The sequence below is a fragment of the Delphinapterus leucas genome, chromosome 2 (genome assembly GCF_059928025.1).
Source record: "Delphinapterus leucas isolate spDelLeu-1000000601 "Yukka" chromosome 2, BTC_Dleu_Yukka2, whole genome shotgun sequence".
Lineage (NCBI taxonomy): Eukaryota > Metazoa > Chordata > Mammalia > Artiodactyla > Monodontidae > Delphinapterus > Delphinapterus leucas.
Window position 1 is genome coordinate 73,145,221 of NC_143130.1, and position 27,342 is coordinate 73,172,562.

Genomic DNA, 27,342 nt, shown 5'->3' on the forward strand with positions numbered 1-27,342 from the left:
ACTTTAAATAGGAAACCAAGAAAAAGCACCCCCAAATAATTTTTTTTTTTTAAACTAAACAGATGGGCAAGTTCAGGTCCTCCCTCTGAGCTGTTACTTCCTCCACCCTAAAACCAGCAGGAGGTACTCGATGGTCTCAGAGATCCTTATCAGTCCTGATATCCTGTGATTCCTCAATTAGTTTCTCAGATGGACCGTGGGCTGGTAGGTTTTGTTGGGCCACAGTTAAGGAAGGAGGAGGGTAGGGTCCTGTTGCAGGCTGCCTAGCCCCCACCCAGCTCTCCTCCCCTTTAGGACTTGACCTTAGAGGGCGAAGGGAGAAAGACACTTGCCCAAGGGCCTTCTCCTTCCTCCTCCCAACTCTCTCTCTCCTGCCCTGCCTGACCAGCTTGAGGGCTGGGCTGGGCTAGATAGGCCTACAGCTTGGAGTCCAGGCTGCATGCTTCCTGCAGGGTCTGCAAGAGTCCTGTCCCCTCTCTTGGCCTGTTTACTCATCTCCCCTCCATGGGTCACCACCCACTCTGACATCCCAGGCCCTGGCTTCTCCTCCCCACTCCTGCCAGTGGGACCCTCTGGAAAGCCCCACTCAGAGCCGACAGGAAGGGGAGAGGGGAGGCTCGTGGGCGAGTTCCTGTGGAGGCTCAGGCTCTCAGCCGTAGCCGTTGGAGCCTGTCGTTTCCCTTTCCCCCGCCCACCCAGCCGGGAGGGAGGCCGAGAAGTTTCATCACTGCCGTGTTGTTGTCCTTATAAGGGAAGGGCCTCCCGAGCCTCTCCCTGGGGCCCTGGCTGGCTGGTGGAGAGCCAGGCCAGCCTCAGGGTGTCCTTCAGGAAAGGTGGGGATGCCCCAAGCCCCAAGTCAGCCCGAATTCCCCTGGGCTGAGTGTCCATCTGAAGTCAGAGACTCTCCAGAGAAGAAACAGGAAGCAGTCGAGTGTCAGCCCAGGTCAGGAACCCAGAGGGTCAAATCCCAGGTCCCAACACTAACCTGTGGTCTCCTAGGCACGTTGTTTAAGCCTCAGTTTCCTAAGCTGTCAGAGGAGTGAACAGAAATACATCTTCCTCATGAGACCACTGGTGACAGTGAGAGACCAAAAGAGGCCTGCCAAGTAGTAGGTGCTCTGTGAGGCCGGGTGGCTGGGGTTTACTAACCTCATCTTCTGTGAGGCAGACCATGGGCTAAGCGTTCCACAACAATCCTGTGAAGAAGGGAGAATTAGCCCATTTGACAGACAGGAAAAACTGAGGCACATTTTACCTAAGGTCACTCATTCATGGCTGGGGTTTGAATCTAGATATGTCTGCCTCCAAATCTAAAGTCATGTTTTTCTACTTACACCCTGCTGCTTCCTCCAGGAACTTTGTTCCTGTAAACACAATTATGACAACAGGGCAGAATTTCCACCATCACCTCTCCACCCTCCACATCCCCCAACAGAGCCTCCTCGTAACGTCACAGAAACCTCCACTTGAGTGAGTTCGTGAGGTCTTTTCTGACAGTCCTGCCTCATGTCTGGGACATGAGAGTAGGGGTCAGGGAGGCTGGGAGGCAGGAACACAGGACTTGGAAGGCATAAAATATGGTGGCTCCAGAAAGACACAGGGAGCTTCCAGGGTCCAGGCTCAGGTGGGGGCAGAGGGAGGGGCAATCTGGATGTCCCCTTCCCCACCAGACCCTCCCGCTCTGTCCTGGGTCCGCCTGAAGGCAGCCACCTGTGTTTTGCAAAACCCCACAGGACTTCAGGCCACTGAGATATCGGGGACGGGTATTCAAAAGAAAAAGGCTCCGTTTCTCTGCACAGGCCTCCAGCCCCTAGGGCCAGAAGGAAAGAAAGTTCTCACCACATCCTTCCTCAGTCTTGCGGCTGGCTGGCCACTGACACCTTCCCAGCAGCTGCTCCCTTCAAGGCGTCCCTCGGGAGGAGACTTTGTTCCTGGGCCAGGGTGGGAGTATGCCCCCGTCGATAAAGGGACTTCTCTCCCTTACTTTGGTTCCTCCTTAACGATAAGGTGAAATGGCCCACCTTCTGCAGGCCACCCACTTGGTGTGGTGGACACACGTCAGGTCAGTGGCAGGGGAATTCAGGAGGGGTACGAAAGCCATAGAACAGTCAATAAGCCCGGGCCAGGTGCTTCCTGTTGTGTTGACCACCAGGCCTTTCCAGCAGCCCTCACAGATAAGGAAGGGAGCCGGCCTTTGGGGAGCACTGTGGTGCTTTCCCACGTGGGGAGCGGGTGGCACTGCAATCTCCCTTTTATGGGTGAGGAAACTGAGGCCCCGAGAGGCTGAGATTCACTGAAGCCCCTGGGTGGGACTTGATACCTTCCCAGCAGCTTGACTTGAGTGGAGCTCTGTCTACTAGGCCCAGGGGTTTCCAAAGAGCACTCAGCAAAGCCCTGGGGTGCTGCTGAGATGTATTAGGGGTGCCACAGGCATAAGGCAGGGCCCAGGATCACCCCAACCAGGACCAGGCTCTGAGGTTAAAATGACAGCTGGAATCATTTTGAACCATCATAGGAAACACCTGTTCAGGCAAGCATCATCAATGGAGATTAGATCTAAGGGGAAATTTTGATGTGGTGCAACATATTTGTGCATGGTCTTTAATAAAAAGTCTCCCAGATTGCTTATTAGTTACATGAGAAAAATATGTAACCATACAACAGAAAAATCAGACACTTTAACTGGGTGATCCAAATAAGCATCACCAGTAAAAGTCGGATGGAGGCTGTGTTTCCAGATGTGATTCCCTGAGAAGGACCTAGTATCGCCTACACAGTTCTCTGGCTGAGACTCTATAACCTTGATCTAATTGTGAAGTAACCGCAGACCAACCCCAAAGGAACAATATTCTATTAAAAAGCCGGGGAGGACTGTATTCTTCAAAAATACCCACATCATGAAAGATAAAGGCTGTGGAAACATTTCAGATTAAAGGAGACTCGAAGAGACATGTATGTAATATTCAACCCTACACGGGAGGCAACATGTGATTAAACGATATTATTGGGTCTAAAGACAAAATCAGAATATGAACAGTAAGTATTCTATCGGTGTTAAATTTACTGAAGTTGATAACTGCACTAAGATTAATGAGAGAATATGCTTATTTTTAGGATATACACACTGAAGTATTTAGGGGAAAGGGGCCATGATAACTCTCCAAAGACTCAGAAAAAAAATTGTGTGTATATTACAGAGAGAAGGCACTCGAAAGACAAGCCAACAGGTCAATCTGAGTAGAGTATATGCGTGTTCTCTGTACTATACCTACTCTCGCAACTTTTCTCTGTGTTTGAAATTATTTCCAAATGAAGTTTTTAAAAACTGAAAAGCATTGTTCCCAATGACACTTGGCCTCCGGGCTGTAGAAACATGTTGGGGGCAGGGGATGAGACTGGAGCACCTGGTCGAGTTTAGCGAAGGTGGAACACTGAGGGAGGGCGAGGACCCCAGCCTGGACTATGGGAAGTGGGCCCTCAAAGAGAGCTTGGAGGAAAGGTGATGCCCCGGTCAACCACCACCTACCCTCTGCTTCCATGAGGCCCTGGAGCTGGTCCCCACACCAACAAACAGGCTTGTGGCAGCGAAGTTCCATGAAAAGGGATTTATTGCCAAACTTCAAGAAAGGCGCTTCATAAGCAGAAGGCATGGAATGCCACCCTCCTCAAGGAGGCAGGCCAGGCAGCCCCTGTGAATTCCCGATCCTCTCCCCTCCCCTGGAAGCTGGCTTCCCCCTCGTGTCCAGGCTACCAAGGCACAGGAACCCCACAGAAACCAATGGCATTAGGCCACTAAGGTGACCCCAGAGCTACTTGCTCAGCCTGGTCACTTATCAGAGGAGGAAACTGAGGCTCTAGTCCCAGGAAGGAGGTGACTTGGCTAATGCTCCAGCCAGCCCAGGCTGCTGGTGGAGCAAAGCTGTTCCCCAGAGGAAGACTGCAGGGGGCCACGTGACTGTGGGCCCCTGGTGACATTCTTGCTCTCATACTGGAGACAGATGGAGAGACATCAGACTGGGGCATGGGAGCCTAGTCTGTTCAAGGAGTGTGGCTTAGGGAGGCCAAGGCGGGCTCACGAGCCATGACCTTGCTGCTTGCCCCCACCCCTGCCCAGTACAGGCTGCAGAGTGGACACGTGCCCCTCCCGATCCCTGGCCACTGTCCTCAAGAACCAAGGAGAAGGCAGTGAGCTGTGCCAGTGGGCCTCAGAGGGCATGACTGGTGGCTGGGGGTGAGGCAGTGGGCAGGAAGGCCAGGCACACAGCTGTGACCCTCCTTCTCTTTCAGTAAACAAAAGTGCACTTGCAGAAACCCCTGAGCAGGCCTGTCAGAAGCTGCGCCTACTCCCACAGGCCCCAGGGAGAGTGGCTGTGGCCCTCAGGGCCTCTGCACCTATAGACTGCCCTCAGTCCGGCCGCTGCAGCAGGATGGAGACTGGATGTGCTCCTGCAGCCCGAGACGACGGCGGGGAGGGGCTCAGGAGAGGCCCAGGGTGCAGGCACGGACCACGAAAGGGACAGGAGCTAATGCTCCTTCCACAAGAAGTTCAGGAGAAGCAGTCCCTCTAGCCTGAGCCAGAGGGGTGAGGGGAAAGGGGAGAGGGAAGTGGGTTCAGGTCCCAACACACTCCCAACGGCATTTGAAGAAATAACTGGGATACCGGACCTGTTTGGGTTGAGAAGCAACCACAGAGACCCAGATATAAATCCCATCTGGGAGGCACAGAAGTTGGGGCAGCTTCTCTTCTGAAGGTTGATTTATAATGAATTACATACAGGATGTTCTGATGTCGACATCGGGTTCACCTGTACAGGAATGTGCAAGGCTGGACACAAGCAGGTCCAGGGGCAGGGACTAGACTACGAGACCCTTCGAGTTCCTCCTCCACCCTGGAGTCCTCCAATCACGGCTCACTAGAGGGGAAGGCCTGCAGAATAGGAAACAGGCCCAGGGAGGAGCCCCACAGCTAATGGCTTTCTCACACAGATGCCTCCCACCTGCTTTCAGAGGCCCTAGCTGGGTTCCAGGTCTCACTCAGCTGAAGGACAAACCTCTAGTCTAGACCCAAGGCCCCTGCAGCTACTAGGAATAGGGGGGGGTGGGGAGGGTTGCTTATGGCTTGAAGCTGCCTCTGCCTGGGAACATCTGGACATGGAGGCGGCAGGGGGGCTCAGCTGTGCTCTATTCAGAAGTCAGGAATGTAAACTATTGAGGGCGCGAAGCAGAGATGACACCGCCCTCAAAAACCCGAGCGCTGTGCCAGGGCCCTGGGGCTGTTCGGAATGACCACGCCAGCACAGAGGTACTGCATGCGTGCTCCCAGCCCAAGCCTAGAGCTGGAGGCCCGGCCAGAGAGCAGCCCTGGGTGGCACTTGGCACCTCTGGCCAGGGCAGGGCGAGAAGGATCCCAGGAGTCTCTGCAGGTCCTGGCCAAACCCTGACATGCCTGATGGCCCTTCTACAGCCTGGAAAGAAGCACATTTCTCGGCAGGGCTGGGCTCCAATGGACTGAGCTGGCCGGGAGGGACCATGCTCTGGGCTGGCAGGCCCTAGGGTGCACTTCTCCTGTAGAGGGTCACCAGCTCCTTCCGCTTCTCCCGGAGCCCAGGTGCTTCCTGGCTCAGCTCTCCCAGATCTCTGATCTCCTGCAGGACCTGGGTGGCCTGCCTCAGCTGCTCCACAGCCTGGCTGAGCAGCGCCTCGGCATTCCCAGCAGCCGGCTCACTGCCCAGCACCTTGTTCAACAGTTTCTCCGTCTGTTCCGAGGCCACTTTCACCTCCAGCTGGGCGCGATACAGCTGTCCCCCAGGCTTCCGTGGACGTCGGGGGCCTTCCCCAAGCAGGTCCCCCAGGGAGGAGCAGCGGGGATGGAACTGAGGCTGCGGGTCCCAGTGGGGCAGTGCTGTGGACGTTGCTGCATCCTTTGGGCAAGTTCCTGGGGTGCCTGCATCCTGGGATGGCTTGATGGGCTCAGGGCTGTCATCCATACCATTCACCGAGACCTGTGCTGGGCCTTGGGCAGAGGGCTCAGAGGCCCCAGGACTCTGGGCTGGCCCAGAAGCCTGCACGCCACTCATGGAGGCTCTCAGTTTCTCCGATAAGATCTTGGCTGGGGGTGTAGGGGGTGGAGCGGGCTTCCCACCCTCCCTAGGCACGGCCTTGGAAGTCCCAGAATTGGGCACCTGGGGCGGTTCTGTACTCTCAGGGTCAGGGGGCTCCTCAGGGCTGGGGCTCTCCCAGCTCACCTTCAGTTTGTCAGGCAGGACCCTGCTGGGGGGCTGCTCAGAGCCCCTGTCCTCCCCCACTGGAGTCTCTGAGTCTTCTCGGCTTTCAGGGTGGGCCTCAGAGCTTGCTGGGACGGGGGTTGAGGCTCTCTCCCCTACAGGGGTCTCCACTCCGTCACCAAGACTGGTCATCTCAGGTGCTGCGGAAGGCTTGGTAGGAGGCATGGGCGGCCGGGGTGTCTCCCGGGGCTGGGCTGCACTGACATCATTGCTGGGGGCAAACACTGGCAGCCCGCTGTCAGGAACATCAAGGTCCAGGCGCGAAAGCCCATCGGATGCTGCACTGGCTACCTGGGTGGAGGGGCAGGATATGGGCATCAACTTGGATGACCAGCCACTGGGTCAGGTGTGCCCACCTACAAGGTATTTAAGCCCTCCCATCTAGGCTGCCCAGGCCCCTGGCCCCCTACTCTCCATGCCCTCTGCTCTGGTTTCCAAAGCCACCTGATTAGAAGCTAAAGTGATTCTCTGATGAATCCTCTCCTGTCTCTCACTTCCATAGAATTCCTGGTTTTGAAATCACAGGCCAGGAAGCCAGAGCTAGGGTGCGCTCTCAGCGCCCCAGCCTGGCTTCTTCCAGCCTGTGTGATAGGCCGCTCTTTTGAATTGTGCTGGCCTGGGTGTCAGGGGACATGGTTCCACCCTGGCTGTGGGCCTTGGGAGGGTCCCTTCTCTGCAACCACCCACCCAGGGTCCCCACAGTCAGCAGGCGACAGGACCAGAACCCACATATGGGTCTCCTGCGTCATCCTGAGCTTGCTCGCCCTGCAGACCTCTGTCCGGTCGGCCAGCCCTCCGGGCCAGAGCTCTCTAGCCTTCGCCTGCCCAGCTGCTCAGCAGCTGGTGCCCACTCTCCTCATGCTGTCACTTGTGGCCCCAGACACGGGCAGCCCCAGACCACAGCTGAGTGCCAGAGGAGAACAGCTGCACCCAGCAGGCAGCTGGCCCCATCTGGCCCCAGGGGCCCACAGGGACACCCAGCAGCCCCACGGTCATGGGGAAAACTCCCAGGGAGCCTCAGAGGGCCTGGGGCGGGGCTGGGCAGGAGGCCCTTCCCAAGGTCCCTCAAGGTCCCTCACTCCCTTTTACACACACAGGGTGACCTGGCCTACACATGCGCTCAATCACTGGACACGAGTGTCTCCCTGAATTCTGAGAGGGTTCCCCTCTCCAAGGCTGGCTTGCCCCACACCTCCTAGGCCTCCTCCCTCAGACATGACTTTCCTCTCTGGCTACTTCAGTCACTCCCTCTGCAGGCTTTTTTCCCTCCGCTGACAGACATGAACAGGCTATCTCATCTCACCAGCAAACCCTCCAATGACCTTGGCCCCTTTCTGTCTCCCTCCTTCCCCGCCATGGTCTATCTCCTTCTCTCCAGCATCCCCAGCCCTGCACCCCATGACAGCCCTAAGCTGAGAAAATGTGCTGTAAACGCCACCATCTGCCTTTTCCTCAGTCCTGCCTCGTGACTTGTGGCTGCCAACCTGGCTGATGACCCCCGGTCCTGTGCCCTTCTCTCCTGATGCGCCACTCTCTGGCTTCCTCTTCCTTTGCTCCCTACTGCCCCCCATTCCCCAAAGGCAGCATCTGCTGAGGTTCTTTCCTGGCCTCCAAGGTCTCTCCCCCAACTATCGACACCCATCAGTAACACTGGTCTGACCAAGGGCTCCTCCCTTCCCCCTCCCCCTTGCCCATAACTTCTCCCACATTCCCTGTGTCCAGGGCCTCCCTTCGCCGGGTCTCCAGGCTTGGGGGCACTCCTGACAACCCTCCCTCTTTGTCCAGTCCGCCTCCCCGAGTCCCGAATTCAATCACAAGCCCAGGTGGCTCTTGCTTCCCAGTGTCTCTTGCACCAGCCCCTCCCTTTTCACCCCCTCCTGGGGCCTAGAGGCCCCACCCCTGCCTCTATTTCCTGGCCCCCTGCCTTTCCCTTCATCAACCTGACCCATCCTACCCAGGGCCTCCAACTGACCTCTGCAACGCACCCTCCCATCCATCCTGCCCCCGACTCCTGCTTTCAAGGCCTCCACAATTTCCTCCCCCCTACCCCACCTTCCCAGACACATCTCCCAGCCAAAGGGACCAGGCACACCTCAAACTCCCCTGCCCTGGGCCTCAAGCTCGCACCATTCCCTCCACCCAGGACCTCCCTCACTCCAAGTCTGCCCACTGAAACCGTTCCCGTGCTTCAAGGGTCAGCTCAGGTGTCTGTGGGTCCTCTGTGGTCCCTCCTGCTCAGCCTGCCTGAGCCGCCCTCTGTACCAAAATTAGACAGCGCTGCTTGGAGCAGTCCGTGGACAGGTCTCCTCTCCAGCTGGAAGCTGAGCTCTGAGAGGCGGGGACTAGCCTCAGGCTCTCAGTTTCCCTCCAGCACCAGCTTGGGTTAAGGCCCGTGGACTCAACACGGGAAGCAGGCGCACCCACTCCCTGAGGACATACAGCACTCGCGCCTCCACACCGACACCCCGCATGCCACTCAGGCAGCCCGATACCAAGAGTGCTCAGGAAAAAGGTGGCCCAAGCCCGCTGCCACCTAAGGAGCTGTGGTCCCAGGCTCATCTGACTCCCAACCTTCCCAAGCTGGGGCCAAGGCCCTACCTCCTTCAGGTGGACTCTTGTAGGGGGCCGGCGCCGCTGACCCCCACGTACACGGTCCCGTGTCACATGCTCCAGGGCACAGCTCTTGTCCACCTTTACCTGGGAAGGACAGGGAACCACGTCAGTCCCCAGCAGGCCATGAGGAGAGGAGGAAACGCCCAGGCGTTAACCTGAGACTCAGAGGCAGGGTCTGCACCTGCATCCTTGCTTGACAGGGTCAAGGGCCCCAGCTGTCCCTCTCTTTGAGGCACCTCCCTGCTTTTCCCCCCGCCTCTACACAGCCTGTGTCATCTCTCTGCAGTCTGAGGCTCTCCCTTCTCTGCAGCTGCTTGCTCAGCCTCAGTCTTCCTGCCCAAATGTGGGCTATCAGCCCTCACCCCTCAGTCCACTGCAATATGTAAGCAGCCCCGAGGCTGCTCTTGCGCTTAGCTTGGGGGGGAGCGGGGAGAAGACAGCCCATGATCCCCTAGTACCTGGCTTCCAGAAAAGACCTTCCCTGGCCCCAGTCACTCTCCCAGGACCCCTGGGGATAGCTCAAGAAAGAGCAGGGCCTCCACCCCCAGGGGTCAGGGAGTCTGGGGGGCAGCATCTCCTCTCTAAGGATAAGGAATGGGGGTGGGGAGTAGCCGGGAAGCCATAGGAAGAGTCACGTGGGAAATCCAGACTCTGAATCCCGGAGCAGCCTGTCCCTGTGGTGGGGGGTGGGGGGCTAAGACTCTTCTGCCCACAGGTGAGGCTCAGGCCCACCTGAGGGTCTTTGCAGTGGAGGAGCTGGTCCTGCTCCGCCAAGGCTGTGGGCCGAGACCCAGCCCATGCTCCTGTGGCCTCCAACACTCTCTCCCCTGAAATGGGGACACTTTCCCAAGCAAGTGAAGGGCTGAGCATGGCACAGTCACGTAAGACGTGATCCAGGAGCCATGGCTGCGAGGCAGGGAACCTGGGTGTTAAGAGGGAACCTGTGTGGGAAAATTCGCTCCCCTTGGGTCTCAGTCTTCTGCAATCCAAGGGGTCACTCTAGGTGGCCCCCCCAAGCCCATTTTTGCCCAAACAGCTATGAATCCATGATGTCAAAGATAAACCCTCCCTAGGAGGTCTGGCCCCCTGGGACACCCTGCCTGCCGAAAGCCTGATCATGGCCCTGCTGCCATCACCACTACAGCACAGGGGGCTGGGTGGCCACTGCAAGCAGATAAGGAGGCCCAGGGTTAGAGCCAGCCAAGCTTGGACTTCACCGCCCAACTGAAGAGTGAGCTGTCAGGCTCTCAGCTCACCCACAGACCTCTCTGCTGTTTCCTGCTGTTTCCGGCTGGGGCTGGGTTGGAAAGGATGCATGGCTGCACCCAGTTAAGTTCTACCCCACCACTTACCCACGTTTTAACTTAAAACAAGTTACTTAACTTCCTTACACCTCAGTGTCCTCATCTGTAACATGGGAACACAACCACCTACTTTGAGGGGTGTTGTGAGGATTAAACGAGGTAACAACCACAGATGCCCCAGTGTTTGTAGCAGTGACATAATCAAGGGGTTGTCAGGGTGGGGTGGGGCAGGGTCCACTCTGAGATCACACACGGTGGGAAAGGACACCCAGAGCCGTCCACAGGACCTCATCGCACCTCGTCGAAAGCTTTGTTCTTGCCTCGGTTGATCCCTTCATTGAGGGCTTTGATCCAGGATTCCTTCTCCTCCCCATTGGATGCCTGGAACTTGATGTCGCTGACCTGCAAGGGGCATGCGTGGGGTGGATAGTAGATGTTTAAAAGGGTTCCCATTTGGGGTCTTGAGGAAGCTTCCCACCCCAGATTGAAGTCTGCCCCCGCACAGCTGGTCAGGAGCAAACCACAATGACCCCCACATCAGGTCTGACACTGGGGCTTCAGAGCAAGGGAGGGGACAGATCCAGCAGAGAAGGGGCCCTCTCCATGTATACAGCTGCCAGAGATTTGGATTCTAATCAGCCTTGCCCAGATCTGGTCTCACTCCATGTGACTCCCCCAGACCAGCTGCCTGACCTCTGAGTTTTCTCTGTAAAGTAGGAGTAGTCCCAGTCTACTTCCACCAGACTGAGTACAATGACAGAGGTGACAGGCATGAGGGGTGTCCATTGGTGAAGGCCCACTGGAACCAGGGCCGCCTGCAGCTGCCCAGTGGGCCCCACAACCAGTCCTGGACAAGTGAAAAAGTCCCAGGGTCTCCTTTCTGGCCTTGAATCACAGGCTGCAAGAGAGAAAGGGCATTAGGGGGTCAATTCCAGCCCCCTCATCATATAGATAAGAAAAAAGAGGCTCATCAGATGGGATGGGACTTGGCCAAGGTGGCCTAAAGTAACCCCATGACTTGACCTCACACCCAACCTCATCCCACGCCCCCCCACGGGTTCCTTCCCACCTCAGGCAGGAGCTCCAAACTCCTACATTAGCATCAGAAGGCAGCTCAGAGAGGCCCCTTCCTGCCAGGCCCCATGGTCAGACAGGAAACAGTGGAAGGAGTGAGGCCACACAAACCCAGGAGCCGCCCCTATGGTGGACACAGCAGTAGGGCCTCTGAGCTGGACAGACCAGCACTCACAGCTGGCTGGCTCGGAGCCTCAGGGAGCTATGAAGATCAGTGATGTAGCAAAGTGTTAAACGTGGAAGTGGGCACAGAGCGGGTGCTCAGTAATAGGAATTATCACCATTTATCTCCTTCTGGACAAAACAGTCCTAGTTTCCTCATCTGGAAAAAGGGATGACACCGCCTACCACAAAGCAATGCTGAGGGAATTAAACATGGCTAAAGCCACAGCCTGGCACATAGTAGGTACTCAGAAATGGTTACTGAATGAATAGCTAATCAATGAATGAACTGGCCCAAGGTTCCTGTTTTGGGGCCGCTGCGCACTCTGACACTAAGAAGCCCTAGTTCTTTGTCAGGCGGGTCGCCAGCTGCCCATCCCTGCCCGGGTGTTAAGATAGCGCTTTCCCTCCTGCTGCCCTCCCAGTTATGTAACATGCAGCCCGCCTGGCCCCCTCAGCATCCTTGTTATATAACTTCCTCCTGGCTGCCTCTGCCTTCTCCTCACACAGGGCCCTGGTTCCACCCACCTCCCCATGCCAGGCACAGCCCAATGCTCATTTGCATGACCAGGGTAAATTTGATCCTGGCAGCAGATCGGCAGCTAAGTCGAAAACCCCAGGGCACCTTGGCAACTGCCTCAGCCCAGCCATCAGGGCCGGTAGGGGCTCAGGAAGGGACAGTGCTGCATCTGGGCTCTGAAAGGGCCCACCCAGCCCTGAATGAGGGCTGCGAGTAAGGTGACCCAGGGCAGCCCATGAGCCCAGCTATGCTTCTCCTGCTCACAGGCCCTGAGTTGGTGGGGTCCCTGCCTGGTGCAGGACTTAGCATCCCAGAGAGCTTGAGAGGCATACACTTGAACTCAGCAACAGATGCAGCAAGAGAAAGAGCACTGGCCTGAGAGTCAAGTTCACAGCGTTCTAGTCGCACCAACCTGCAATGAGACCTGCACAGGTCTCTTTACTACTCAGGGCCTCAGTGGGACAAAAACACAACCACTGGACTCAACCCAAGCTGTGGCCCTTTCCCATTGACAGCCCACCTAGGCAGGCTGGGGGGAGGGTGTTGGCCCAGGGGCTCCCCTAGGAGAGGGAATACAAAGTTAAATGGGACCCAGCGTCACCCTAAGGAACCCTGAAATCCTGCTGAATGAGCCAGGCATCCCGCAAGGTGGTCCGAATGGGGACAAACAGGAGACCAAGAAGTTGCTCCTCTTGCCCCACCCCTGTGTCCTGAAGGCCGCACACGTCCCTCCTCAAGCCCTTCCTAGCACAGGCCCCACTAGGAGGTTAGAAGCTAACGGGACTGGACACAGAGAGGGCCCACATGGCTGGAAAAGGGGGGAGGACAAAATGGCAGCAAGGAAAGAAGCGGGAGGGGGAGAGAGGAGACAGGAAAGAGGAAAGGGCCAAGCTGGCTGAAACCAGCGGGGCAGCAAGGCCCAGCAGAGGCCACCCTGCTTCCTGGCAGCGTCTGCCTGTGACCTCATGGCAGGGGCGTGGGGACAGGGAGGCAGGAGGGAGAGGGGCACGCAAGACACTGGAGTCTTTGTTTATTTGATTAGAGGGAAAAAAAGGCGTCCTCTGGACCAGACAGCCGGGGTCATGTGACCTCCCGGCCAGCCTGCAGCCTCCCTGAGGAGGGGAACACCCAGGGCGATAGGAGAGGAGAGAGGATGCTGGGGGGGGGGCGGGGCCGTCTACCATCTGGCCTTTGGAGAGCACCCACTCTCTGTGTGAGCTCCTGGGTGCCGAGGGTCAGGGGCCCTTGAGCCGGAACCAGCGTGGGCTGCGCTCCCGCTGCCCAGCAGCCCCCACCAATCACCCCACGGCCCTATCTCCCCGACCCTCGCCCTGCTCCCAGGGTCACCCAGAGCTGACCTGAACTCTTGGCACGATTCAGGGATGAAAGGGAGGGTGCTGGCCGAAGCAGCTGACAATGCAGCTGCACAAACAGGCCTCTCGGAAGGTGATGCCCCACCCCCCTCAGTGGGGCCCGACCCACCTGGCCCACCACCAGATGATTCTCAGAGCCGCGAAAGGAGGTGGCCCACAGAACCGTGCTGGCAGAGGACAGAGAAGAAGGTCCCCTCCACCTCACATCCACATACGCTCACTAAGGGACACACAAAGACCCAGGCAGCCCCTGGGCCAGGCGAACACTCAGCGGCACATAAAGAGGTGCACACACGCATATCAGGCACACAGGCAGACCTTCACGTATCGCGCACTCTACACCTTCCCCAAATACACACACACAAATACAGCGCCACTGAGAGAGGAAGCGGATCTCCAGGACAGGGTCGGGTTCCAGGGCCTGAAAGACCAAAATGTGGCTCTCCCCTTCCTCACAGAGCCCTAAGCATCAGAGGTCAATGAAACCTGCCCCTACCCTGGGCACACACCCCCCGCAGGGTCAGAGCTCCACGGTGGCTCCCTTGCCCCCAACCACCGCCAAGTGGGACAGAGGGTTAGTGAGTAAAGCATCATGGTCTCCTCCAGGGCCCAGAGCTCCGGGGACCACAGAGGACTGGGTTCCTGGCCCTTAAACCTATGAAAGAGACAGAATGGCTTCGGGCAAGCCCAGACGAGGCCCACTCTCCAACCCCCAGCCTCTGTGACTCAGCCCCGCTCTGCGAGGCCCCACATGACATGCAGAGGTTGGGGCGAGGCACGGCCCAGCTGCAGATTGGCGTGAGTTGGCGAGAGGTGCTGTAAATGCCAGCCTCCAATCTGATCTCCCTCCTGACATCTGTGAAACTCTACCACATGTTAACACCCACCCGGACTCCCTGCCAGAGGTGCGGGGTGCATCCACACACACAGAGTGTCCCAGGGCAAGAACCTCTCAGGCAAGAGACTTCCTCCAGCTTCAGCCAAGAAAGAACAGTGCAAAGGGAGGAAAGCTGGGGGGCTGCAGGTCCAAGCACTGAGCCTAGGATGAAAGGTAGGAGAGGTGGCCCACCCAGGAAGGCCTGGGATGAGGGGAGGGTGTGGCTGCCTGACTATGTCAGGGTGTCAGAGGCCTGGTGGGGTGAAGGCCTCATCCCCAGCTTTCTTGCCTCAGTCCTGGGCCTCCTGGGTACGGGAGATGGCCAAGGGCCCCACCTCCCAAAGACTACTTTCCATCTACAGCCTGGGAAGGAGGCCCCAGGGCCTAGAAGGGGAGAGGGGAGCAGAGCTCTCAGCAGAGCTCTAAATGCGCCTCCTACCAACCAGGGGCTGGGGTGACTTCAAGTTAAAAGCAAGCCAAAGGTCCAACCTGTGGCAGCCCCTGGGTCTGAGCCTCAGCCACATTCAACAGAGAACCTGCAGACTTGCATCCAGGGGCCCAGCCTGTCTTAGAGAGCCTTCCAGGGGTGACCTTGCCCAGCAGACCCTGGCCTGGAGCGAGGTCAGTCAGCAGCAGGCCTTGCCCTACCTTGTTCCCTGGGGACCGCAGCAGGATAAAGCGGTGTTTCCGCTTGAGGAGGGCACGAAGGTCCTGGCACTTCTCATAGCTGCCCAGCTCCACTGTCTCCACACACTTCTGCTCATCCTGGGGAGGGAGACACAGGGGACATGGTGAGAGCTAGATGCCCTAGACCCTCAAACACCCAGGCCCTGCCCCAGACCCTGATCCCACTCAGTGAGGGCACTGCTTGGTCAGAGGGGGCCCTCGGGCTGCCAATCAACCACCAAGATGTAGCATTCAGACCCTGGCAAGGAGACGGTGTTCAGTCCACGCGGTTGGAGGGATGCCCTCAAGGCTCACCATCCATATGAGAAATGGGGCTCACAGCCCGAAGGCGGGTAGCAGGGCTGACTCAAATGTGCCTAAGGTCAAAGGAGGAAACGGGGAAGCTAGAAAGGCTTAGGAAAGTGTGCCTGGGAGTCCACGCAGGCCCAGGAGCCAGGCAGAGACCTGCGAAAGAGGTGGTCTGGAAGGAGGAGCAAGTTGTCACAAACGAGGGGAAAAAAAGGCTTTCCAGGCAGAGTCACAGAGAGAAGCGTGAATAAGGCTGTTTGAGGTTACACAACCCGCCTTCACCACAGTGATCCAGAGTTGACTTCCCCACTTGGCATCTTCCACTGTTGACCCTTGGCTTGGGGTGAAAGGCCACTCTCCATGGCCTGCACAATGGAGAAGGCAAGGGTTCCTTCTAGAGTACCCCCTGAGTCTGCCACCATGAGGCCTCATCACTAGTAAGGCTGGTGGCCAGGACAGTGGCCAGCCTCTTCTCGGCCACCCCTGGACACTGGCTGGACTGCTTTTCTGCCTGCCAGCCCTGGCCCTTGAGTGTTTTCTCCTCATGGGCTCTACCCACCAGGTGCCTCTCCAGCCAGCTGTCTGGGACACCCTCCTCCCTCAGTGTTGGTCAGTTGGTTCCACTTCCAGGGGACACCCAGCTGGAACAGCTTCCTGGGTGTGGCACACTCGCCCCCTGGAGACTCGAGGGAAGCAGATGCAGACCCTGGAGATGGGCACACAAGTTAAGCCAACTCCTGCTGTTGGACATCATGCAGAGCATCCAACCAGGGACCGCCTCAGTGCTCCACAGTTTGGGGTGGAATATCCGGGAGGCAGTGACTCGATTATTTGCAGAGGAAATGCCCCAATTTCCCTCCATGATAAGTCGCATATACTAAGAAACCCTGACACTTAGCGAGCACTTTTGCATCCCCGATTCTCCTGAGTCCCTCAAGCACCCTGAAATCCTAGAGCCCCAGTATTTGTCTCATTTTATAGAGGAAGAGAATGAGACCTGGAGGCGAAGAGATTTACCCTTGGGCACAGACCCAAATGTAAGGAGCAGGGCCAAACGCAAACACCCATCCTCTGACTCCCAAGCCAGAGCCCTTTGTAGCATACCAGACTCCTTCCAGGCAGAGCCAGAAGCTGGACAGTGCCCTAGCTGCAGGCTGCTCTGCACCAGTGGTCCCCCAGGTGTGGTACCTGGGCCAGCAGCCACAGCATCACCTGAGGACTTGTTAGAAATGCAAATTCTCTTGAATAAAAAATATATATATATATATCCCACAAGGACTCAGAGGCAAAACATATACAAATCAATTTTCACTGCAAAGTAAAGGAGCTGTTACAGTGGAGGATTCCTGGACTCAATGTCAATATTATGACATAGCAGGAGTGTGTTTCGTATTGGGTAATTGCAATCATTGTTGCTTTTGTTGTGGTCATCCATTTACAATGCTTGGTGTCAGTTTATTTATCTCTTGTAAAAATAAAATACAGTGTGTGTGTGTGTGTGTGTGTGTGTGTGTGAAAAAAAAAAAAGTTAATGCAAAGTGTATCTGGGGACCAGCGCTGGTTTGCACATTATTTCCTACAGGTCTTCGTCAAGATGTAGTTTACCCCTATGTTACGTTTGTTCTAGTTAAATTTATTGAAATATAATTTTCTGTCTGTTAAATCTAACAATAAAAAAATTGGATAATTGGAAGAAAAAAAGAAATGCAAATTCTCAAGGCCCATCCCTACTGAATCATAATCTTGGGGGAATGGGCCTGGCAATCTGAGTTTTAACAAGCCCTTATACAAAAGTTTGCGAACCTCTGCTCTATACCAGAAATTCTCAACCTTGGCGGCACCTGGTAGCTTAAAAAAACCCCAGTGCCCAGGCAACATCCCAGACCAATTACATCAGGATCCCTGGGGCGCAGAGCTCAGACATCAGTATTTTTCAAAGCAGGTGATTGTACAGCTAAGGTGAGTAACCACTGACCTACTCTCCCTTCAGCCTTTCAGGGAAAGGGGAACAGGTGGCCAGGGTGGCCTGATCTTTCCCATCTAGATTCAAACAGGTGTCTTTTCCCATTTTTGCCTCCACGCACCTCTTTCCAATCCTTAGTCTCCAGTCCCTTCCAGGTTCCTGCACTCAACACAAGGGCTGGTAAAATCCACCTGCTCCAGGAAGCTGCCCTGCTCACCTGCAAGAGCCTAAGCCTCAGTGCTCTCTCCCTCCTCTAAGGGTCCCCATCAGAGGGCACTTCTGCAGGCATCTTACTAGGTGCTAGGGACACCCTGTCATGGGGAAGAATGGTCCTAACTCCCTGCTGAGCCATCTCTCTCTACCCTCTGCTGCATGTGTCTGCTCTCCTTTCTGTTCCCCCTACAGCACCCTACAAGGGGCAGCCCTCCAGAGGAAAAGTTTGCTGAACTGAATGCCTGACTCAGAGTGAGACTCCAGAAAGGACGTCCCCCCGACCCCCATCCCAGAGAGAGAGGTTCACCTACCCCATGGGCACAGGCCTCCCCCGACTAGGCAGCTACCGGCCCAAACATACCCTCCTCTGTCTGGAAACAAAAGTCACTCCATCTCCACCACCCAGCTCCCCACGCTGCCTGACCTGGGTCTCCTCTCAACTTGAAATGCTGAATCATCCGGCCCTTCTGCATCTCAGAAAAGTCGGATAAACCAGCAGGCACTGGGCGGGGGCAGCATTTTTGGAATGTCAGCCTCACTGACAGCAAAGAAACAGCCAAGAGTCATTCGCACTCACCTAGTTCCTTACATCAGAAAGAGGAATTGAACTAGTAAGCATTTCTCAACTCCTTCTCCTGTGCCAAGCTCCCCCACCCCCGAGTGCTAAGTTCTTAAAACTGCCCTGAGGTTTTGAATAGTGATTTTCTTTTTTAAAGCATGATTTAGACTTTTTTGTGTTTAGGGGATATGAAATCCTTCCTGCTTCCCAGACGTGGGCCAGATGTAGAGAGGTGACCCAGGACAAGTCTGGTAGCGCCTGATGGCCTGACAGCTGGGGGGCCTGTCACTGAACTCTTATGGCAGCTGGGACTGGAGGAAGCTGCGACAGCCCCCTTTATTTATAAAAATAGCCCCCTGCTGCCGCCACAGCACATCCTAATTTGGGGACAGCAGCAGTAGAGAACATCTGGGGGGCTGTCTGCACCATTCACCCCCTTGGCCTCCTCCGGCTGCTTCTCTGACACCCCAACTCCATGAGCCTGGGGACTTGGTCAGGAAAGGTGAGATGCTTCTCAAAGGCAGCTCCTTTGAACAACCTAGATCTTTCTTGGTCTGCGACAGTTAAGAATTTGCCAAGACGGCCTGAGGCATGCTGACAGAGGCCGATGGGGAACAGGCAGGATCCCCCTTCCTCTGCCCCCAGGCCAGTTCTTCCCCGTGTACTCCGTCTGTCAGAGTCATACAGTAATAGCCCAGTTGCAGTGGACAGGCCCTCTGAGAGCCTCAACCCCAGAACATAAACAGCATCTCTAAGTAAAGGCCACCTCTCCGCCTCAGGTCTTCACCCAGAACTTTATTGACACTTATTTAACACACAACTTCCACATCCTGGGTTGTCCAAGTTCCAAACCTGCTGAAATGAAAAGGGGCACAAGTCTGAAGTGGGAAGATATGAGGACTGTGAGAGGCACAAGGACGGCAAAAGCGGCAACTGGCAGCCTGATGTCAGAGGAGAATGCAAAGCTGAAAAGTACAGTCTGGCAGTACGGAACAGCCTGATCCTCAGTGACTCTGAGCCACCAAGGAAAGACTCCGTTTAGGCCCGTACCTTCTGTTGAAAGGCAGACAATATCCAACGTGTTTTAGAGGACTTCCACCAAGAATAAGTTTTAGAGTTTACTTGCTGACATAGCTGGGTGGAGAGATCCTTGACTTTGGTTCTAGACCTGACCTTCATTCACTGAGATGCTGAACAGGATTTGAGCACCCTGGGCCTCACGGTGCTCCTCTGTAGAATGTGACATGATGACCACTCTTTTTTAAAAAATATTTATTTATTTATTTGGCTGTGCCAGATCTCAGTTGAGGCATGCAGGATCTTCGTTGCCGTGTGCAGGATCTTTAGTTGCGGCATGTGGGCTCTTAGTTGGGGCATGTGAGATCTAGTTCCCTGACCAGGGATTGAACCCGGGCTCCCTGCATTGGGAGCACGGAGTCTTAACCACTGGACCACCAGGGAAGTCCCCATGATGACCACTCTTAAGGGACTATTGTGAGCATCCTCCAAGAGGTATGTAAGACCTCCAAACAAGCATGAGCAATAAGTATTATTTCTACTATCATTACTGAGTGGAGCAAGCTTCAGTTTTCTGGAAACTTCACAGATGTGGAACCTAGCCCCGGGACAGGGAGCTGCAGTGCAGGTGGACAGCTGAGGAGACACACACAATCCTGTACACATATGCTTCAAAGAGCCCCTCATCCAGGAGTCCTACGCTCGCACCTAGAGGTATCGTCCTTGTACCACACCGACCCAGAGAAAACCAGGCAATCGCCCAAGGTTGCACAGCGGGTCAAAAGCGAAGCAGGCCTTCCAGTCCGGGTTCTGGAATCCTCTTGTGGCCTGGGCTGCCCTCACTTTGCTCCCTGACCCGGCACCCCCAAACTCAGGACCAGGCAGGTCCTTACCTCGTTCTCGTAGACCAGCAGCTGGGCCTGGCAGAGGAGCAGGTAGCGGTCTTTCCAGAGGCCCAGGAAGCCCCCGCTGCTCTTCTTGATCCAGCCAGCCTTGTCCGCTGTCTGCGCTCCCCGAGGCTTCTGGCCCCCCTCCTTCACGCCCTGTAACACAGCATCCGGACGCGCCATGAGGGTTGCTGCCGTGAGGCCACACAGGGATGTGTCCCTCTGCTGGATACCTACTGATATCACCCCATTTGAGCTTCCCCACAACCCCTGAGGCAGATATTCTCAATCCAATATCAGAAATAACAGTTAATAACAGCAGCCACAACAATAACAGCTGCAGTCACCTTATACTGAACCACTGTATTATGTTTTACCCAAACTGTCTCATTTAACCCATGCGACTACCCTCCCAGGTGGTAGCATCATTATCCACATGTCACAGCAGACTGAAGCTCCGAGAGGGGAGGTGACTCGCCAGAGTCACACCGCTGGAAGGACAAAACCAGAATTCAAACTGGGTCTCTCTGACCCCATGTTCTCCCCTCCACCATTCTGCCTCCCGTGTATTCATTCAACCTCATCAACACACGCTGTACTGAGCACCTACAATGTCACGGATGCTGGAGTAGGCAGGGAAGAATAAAAAGAACACATCTTTGCCCTCATGGGGCTGGCAATGTGGGGAAGGAGGAGCTGAACAAATAAACACCAGACATAAATACATTAACAACCATGAAATGCTATGAAGGAATCAGTGAAGGGGAACTGAAGAGGAGGGAGTGCGAGAGGACAGCGGGGGACCTGCAGGTCCGCGTGGCTCAGGAAGGCCTCCCAGAGGAAAGGACGTTCACGCAGGATCCGAAGGATGGGAGGAGGCAGGCAGGCAGAGTGGTAATTTTCCTCCCTACCCCTGCCCTTCTAGAGAGTCCACTCTGCGGCCCCTGCATCCTACCCCAAAGCAGGAGGTTCCGCTGCCCTCATCCCTGCCCCAGGCCAGGACTTTAGGGTAGCCACCTTGTCTGGCAAGGGCTCCAAGGACACTGCCTTCGACCACAGGCAGGTACAGGAGGTAAACTCAAACCCTTCTCTAGGACATGGCAGCCACCCTGGAGTCTCCAGGCCAGTCACTGACATCTTGTGCCTCTTGATTACCTGCTTGAGTAGCTGGGCGCCAGGTATATGCCTACCTGATGGGGTCGAATTCACATTTGGTCCCCAGAACCCAGTACCGTTCCTTTACACATAATGGGTGCTCAAGAAATATCTGTGAAATGAAAATAAAAATACACCCAATTTGCTAATCACTTTGCTTCAATGACTGGTACCCACAGTGGTGAGTGTGAAGGGGCGAGTGGAGGAGAGGGGGGCTAAGAGCATGTCAGAATCCACAGGATGCTAGAAGGAAATCAGCACTGACTAATTCTGACTGCTTTATAATTTACATAAAGCTTAAAAATGGGGCTCCAGTTAAAAGGAGCATACCTCTCCCCAGGGATATCCTGTGGCCACAGCTGCCTTTGGAAGGACAAGTCCAGACAGAAGTGTGGTAGGCTGTCAGGGGCTGGACAGGGCATGGCCTCCCTGTGCTCCATCATGGCAGGGAATCCCCAGTCTGGTTCTTACTGTGGCCCCCCTCCCCCTCTGAACTGCGTACTCCAGTGGTCAGGAGTCTGAGCTCTAAAGCCCAAGTCACGCAGACCAGAGGCAGGTCACTTGGTCTCTCTAAGCCTCAATTTCTTCATCTGTGAAATGATGATATTAACAGAAGTTGCAAGGATTATAACTCCGTGAGGGCAGGGGTTTTTGTTTTGATTACTGCTGTATCCCCAATGCCTAGACAGTGTCTGGCACACAATAGGTGCTCAATAAATGTTTGTTGCTGAATAAAAAGATACAACATACAAAGCAATGCCTAAGATACCCTAAACTTAGTAAATGGCAGCTGTCATTATTGTTGCTGTTGTCACTGCCAACCCCTCTGGCTCTCTGGAACCCTTTCCCTGGGCCTGCTTCAGAATTCAGGACAAGGCCTTTCTGGGCTTAGCTGCTGGGCCTCAATGCTCCCAGGAGCTCCAGGAATACGAGATGCCCCCTCAGGGTCTCTCCCTAACTTGTAGATGGCAAGAAAAATGGAGAAGTGGAATGGTCCCAAATGGTCTTCCTGGATGGAGAAATGAGGAAGTGAGAGGCTTGCTGACAGGCCAGTTATGAGCCACCCTGATCAGGGAAAGAGGGGACTTCAGGGCCCTTTGACAAGAAGAGGGAGGCTCTAGCATCCTACCATGCACCCAATGCCCGCCCCCCCCCATCACCAGAGACCCTGTGTTCAGCCCCATGGGCTGTGTGACCCGCTGGGGCCTCATCCACACAGAGACCCCTCTATGCTGGCCTCCACCAGGGCTGGAGGGGTAGAAGTGGGAAACCCCACCTCAACATCTGACATGTCACACCCCTCCATTAGCAACTACAGCAGCTGGCCACCCCCTAGGCCTGCAGACTCTAGGCTTCTCTTAAACAAGACCGTGGAGCATGCTGCCCAGATCTACTTTTGAGCTCCAAGCTCGCCTCCTGTTTGCAGAGGCCCACCCACGACCCCATAGGATCTCACATCCCCCTCCACTTGTGACCTCCCCTACTTGCCTCACCCACAGCCTGAGACATGAAAACTTCCTGCCAGCTGGAAGCTCCTGGGGGCCAGGCTGGAACCTGGTACCCTGACCACCATCCTCTCCGCATGGAGCAGAGAAGTGCCCGGTGAATACCATGACTGGATTAGCTAGGGAAGCCAGTCCAGAGCCTTTAGGGATGAGAGTACCAGGATGGCACTGAGGAGAGAAGGCACTTGAGGATGGGGGGAGTGACAGCTGAGGGGCTGGAGGTGGCATGAACCGAAGCCCAGGAGAAGGTCTCCTTGCCAGGAATCAGCCACAGCAAGAGCCACCAGAAGACAGGCCTGGCTGGAGGTCAGAGTCCTGCCATCCTTCACCAGCCCCTCTCCCTGCCCCTCAGACACTCTCCCACCAGGGGGCCGGAGATGCCCCAGTAAGTTTTAATAAGCGGGCCCTCCCCTTGGCAGGGCTCACAGGGGAGGTTTTGTCCTGCTCAGCCCAGTTTCTCAGCCTCCTCTCCTCTTATTGACCAGCTGACCACTGTTCTTCCTGTTTCGCTCTCTCTTCTCCCACCCATCCTCACTCAGGCCCTCCCCCCGCCCACCGCGAGCAGCTCCTGAGGCACCCCTGGGCACCAGCCTGGCTCTGCTTTGCCTGAGATGGGAGGGCCTCTGGGTCATTCATTAAAAATAAAAAAATAAAAAAAAGGAAAAAGACACCAGGTCAGTCAGCCCAACACTGTGCACAGAAAGGAGCATGTGGAAAGCCACAACACAGGCCATGACAGGGAGATAGAGACCAGCAGAAGAGAACTTGTCGGCACCTTACATCACAGGGAGATTAGGATAATGACCTTTGCCCTTTGACTAAACCCCATGATGCCCTGACCAAACTCTGCTAAGAACCTACCATGTCAGAGCCCTGTGATGGGGCAATCAGAGAGAGGAAGCACAGGCTCTGACCTGGAGAACTTCCAGTCTGATGGGGGCAACACAGACCCTGCACGAGGGAGATCCCCAGTCTGGGGGTTGGGTAGGCATCCCCTGCTTGAAAGGATCCCAGCCCACTGGGAGGGCTCTAGCACTGACCCAGACGGATACCCCGGTCTTGGCTCTCTGGTAGGGGAAGGACTTGGGGTTAGTTTGGGAAGCCCTTGCAGAAGGAAGGGTTTTGGTAGGACTGTGAGGAGGGAAAGAGACACACATCTTGGCCCACAGAAGAAGGAAAGGCACAGAAGGTACCAAAGACCCTATACTCTCAACCCCTTCACTACAGGATGAGAAAGTGCAGGCCAGAAAGGGTCGAAGATTAGCTTAAGGTCACAAAACCAGTGTTGCGACAGGACACTGCCCTGCATCTCTCTAGATGCATTACGGCAAAGGAGCAGCCTGGTGCCACTGGAGGCCAAGCCAGGGAAAGGCATGACTGAGAGGAAGAGGGGCAAAACCCCAGGGCGGAGATAGAAAAGCCTGAGTCCAGTTGCAACAATACCTCACACTGATAACTGAAGCTTTCAAAGCTTTTGCACATAAACCATCGCATTTCTGGACTGCCCACCTCCCTCATTTTATAGATGGGGAAACTGAGGCCCTGAGAACACAAATGGTTAGATGCCCCATGCCCAGACCTGCACTTCTGCACCAAATCTCAGGCTGATGGGGACTACCAACCCATTGCATGGAGGAGGTCACTGAGGCTGAGGGGGCTTGGCATCAGGGTTCCTGGGGCATGGGGAGGAAGTTCAAAGCCAGGGGAGGACTAAAAGCAGCCATTTGGAAGTGAGGTGATGAGGCCAGCCTGGGGTCATGGGGCAGAGCAGACGACTAAGATCTAAGAGGTGTTTTAGAGAAAGGAGGATGGGCACTGAGGCCTGGAGAAACAAGAGGAAGTTAAGGGGAAAAGAAATGAGAGGAAAAGAGGGATGTCAAAGGAGGGGCGGGGTAGGGAACAGGGAGCTCCCGGCTGTGTGGGGAGGTGGTGGGCAAGACCGTAGATAGCCCAGATGTGCGGGGAGCTTTCGGCATCTGGGAGTCAGTAAGTGGCAATGTTAGAGACTCAAGACCAGAGGGAGTACAGGGCTGGGCGGACCTCCAGACAAGCCATTGGCCCAGGAGGCCCCAGGAGAACTTCCCTTAATTGGGGGCCAGAGCAGATCAGGAGATGGAGTAATCCTGTCCCAAATCCCCTGGGAGAAGGAGAGGGGCCACAGCCAGACAGCCCAGCCCTCACAGCAGGGGTGGGGAAGCCCCACCCCTGTCAGCAAGAAACCACAGCCAATCATAGTGGCCTGACTTTGCCCCCTATTTCCACCCACTCTGAGAGAAGGGGCTACAATCAGGACCCAGGGAGGAGACCAGGCCCTATATTTTATAGAAGAGGAAATGCAGGCTTAGAGGGGAAATGACTTATCTACCATCCCACAGAAATGCAGGGCCTAGCCTGGAGAGAACTCTGACGGATACCCCAGCTGCCCCTGGGCAGTGGTCCCAGGAAGCAGGGAGACGAGCACTGATGGGGACACAGGCAGCCTGGTCCCCAGCTAGCCAAGGTTGCCCCAAGAGTGAAGGTTTCATCTTTCCTCCCCACTTATCCAGGCAAAGACACATCTCCTCCCCTCGGTCTGGGAGGGGCAGAAGCTGAGACCCCTTGGGGGACCAGAAGCAAAATCCTCTAGCCACAGCAGGCCCCTCCCTAGTTTATGCATTCCACAGTCACACATTAAGTGCTGGCAGTGTGCCTGGATGAGGGGGCTACTGAGAGAACTGAGTCTGCAAGTAAAGGGCAGGGGTCACAGAGTGTCTGACCCCACCCCAGACCAAGAGGGTCCTGAGCGGGAAGAGGGAGGCTCAAGGGGCATTGCTGGTCTAGCTGCCCAGCTCCTCCAGGGAGTCAGCCCTCCAGGGATGTGGGAAAGGCAGGGGAAGGGATCAGCCCCTACAAGGGCCTGACACCCAAGCAGGGGAGAACGTACACTCACAGGGGAAAGGGGACTCACAGGGACTTAAACAGGGGAGAAAACGCAACTTTTCCAGTCCTGCGGCCACCAGGCAGGGTCAAAACCTCAAAATTCCTTGAGACAGGGACTCCAGAACCCACAGACCCACCACAAAACACACACACACACACACACACACACACACACACACACAGTGTGCCCTAAGGATCCGACGTGGACGGCACAGGGAGTCAGTGGTAACCAGGGCTCGAGCCCAGCAACCTACGACACTTTCAGCAAGTCATCAAACTGACCAGAGCCTCAGTCTCCCCATCAATCCAATGGGAACAATAACAACCACCATGCCCATAGTTGGTGAGAGAAGACAGAAATAATGAAGGAGGATGGGTCTGCTATCCCTACCCCCGCCCCTGCTCATCTCATTTGCCTAGGCTTTGCCTGGAGACCCGCGGGAGAGGGACTGGCTGGAACAAGGGCCTGAGCCAGGGACCCCAACCGCCGCGAGGGTCTCGAAGACCCCAGCCCAGGTCCCCCGACTGGCCCGGCCCTCACCTCCTCTTCCATGACGAGTCCGCTGAGGTCCGGCCGCTCGACCGCTCGGCCGCTCACTCCCGGCGCCGCGCGGTCTCCGTTACCTCCATCCACTGCCGGCCGGGCGGCGGCTCAGTGCGTTCTGTCCCACTGGCTGCCGGGGGCCCAAGAAACTTCGGGGGGGCGGGGCCGAGGGCGGGGAGAGGCTTCCGGGGGCCGGGGGCGGGGCCCGAGGAGGGGACTAGCGGGCCCCCGAGGCCCTGGTCTGGGGCGGGAAACTAGGGCCGGGGCCGGGCTGAGGGAGGAGCCTGGGCGGGGCCGGGCGGGGGCTCGGGGACTGGATGGAGGAGCCGGAGCTGGAGGAAGACGGGGGTGGGGTGGGGAACCGAGCGGAGAGAGGTTTCCCTGACTCGCGGAAGGAGTGGGACTGGAAAGGGATAAAGGGTGTGGGGCACCGGCAGGGGGAGGGGAGGGGGCTTCCGGCCAGAGGCAGAGGCGAGGGAAGCGGGCGGGGTCCGAGGGCGGGGCCGGGGTGGGGCAAGACCGAGAGAGCGCCCGAGGAGGTGGCGGCTTCTGCATTTCAGGTCTCCTGACCGAGTGGGCTGGGGTTGCCTGACTGGGCCAAGCCGGCCTGGGCGGCCCAGAAATGGGGGCATCCAGAGAGTCCTTCTTTCCTACCTGACGCTAGGGTAGTGGTGACTACCTGGTCCTCTTCTCCCTGGAACCGCTTGGCAGGGCGGCGCCTGGAGCTCGGATCCCGTCCGGAGAGTCGTTTAACGGGAAGACCTGGGGCTGAGAGTCTGGACTCCAGGGTCCCTTTGGGGGAGGAGGTCTGCCTCTGACTCTCGGGGGTCCCCAAATGCAGTGTTCTCCTGCCCTCGTTGGGCATTGCTCAGAGCCGTCCTCCTCTGGTTCCTATATCTGAGGGCCCCGCCCCCACCCCATCCAGCAGTGAATCTTGCAGCCTTGACAACCTTGCCGAGGAGTGAAATGTAGGGACCAGATAATGGTGTTAGTTATACCTTGTACTCTCACTTTACACTTAGAGAATCAGAGGCCTAGGGAGAGAAAGTGACTGGCTACATCCCAACCTCCAGCACGGTCCTGTTCCCTCCACACACACACCTCTTCCCTCTTAGCTCTCTGGGTCAACCCTGCCCAATGCCTCTGCAGGAAGAATTAAGTGCGTGTGGAATCAATGGTGACCTCCTTTGGCTCTGGTTGCCATAGCAGCGGCTGTACCAGTTGACCCAGCTCCCCTTTCACTGCCTTCTGCTGGCCCTCAGGCTTCCAAGTCACTTCCAGTCAGCATGGAAAAGGGCAGCCTGGAGCTCCAGGGCCAAGGGGAAAGAAGATGGAGTCAGACTTTTTCTTCATACCTGGGCCTGGGTTCCTTTATCTAAAAGGATGAAGAAAATCCAG

At 56.2% G+C, this 27,342-nt stretch overlaps 1 protein-coding gene across 1 annotated transcript; it reads right to left on the minus strand.

Moving 5' to 3' along the window:
- Window positions 1-3,590: 3,590 nt before the first annotated feature.
- Window positions 3,591-26,066, minus strand: PLEKHO2 (pleckstrin homology domain containing O2). Its single transcript, XM_022579764.2, has 6 exons — window positions 25,942-26,066; window positions 19,828-19,977; window positions 14,856-14,972; window positions 10,499-10,603; window positions 8,883-8,981; window positions 3,591-6,575 (listed from the first exon to the last, which is right to left on the minus strand). Exons 1-6 carry the CDS (start codon window positions 25,951-25,953, stop codon window positions 5,550-5,552), a joined length of 1,509 nt encoding a protein of 502 aa, XP_022435472.1. The 5' UTR covers window positions 25,954-26,066; the 3' UTR covers window positions 3,591-5,549.
- Between the last annotated feature and the right edge of the window lie 1,276 nt (window positions 26,067-27,342).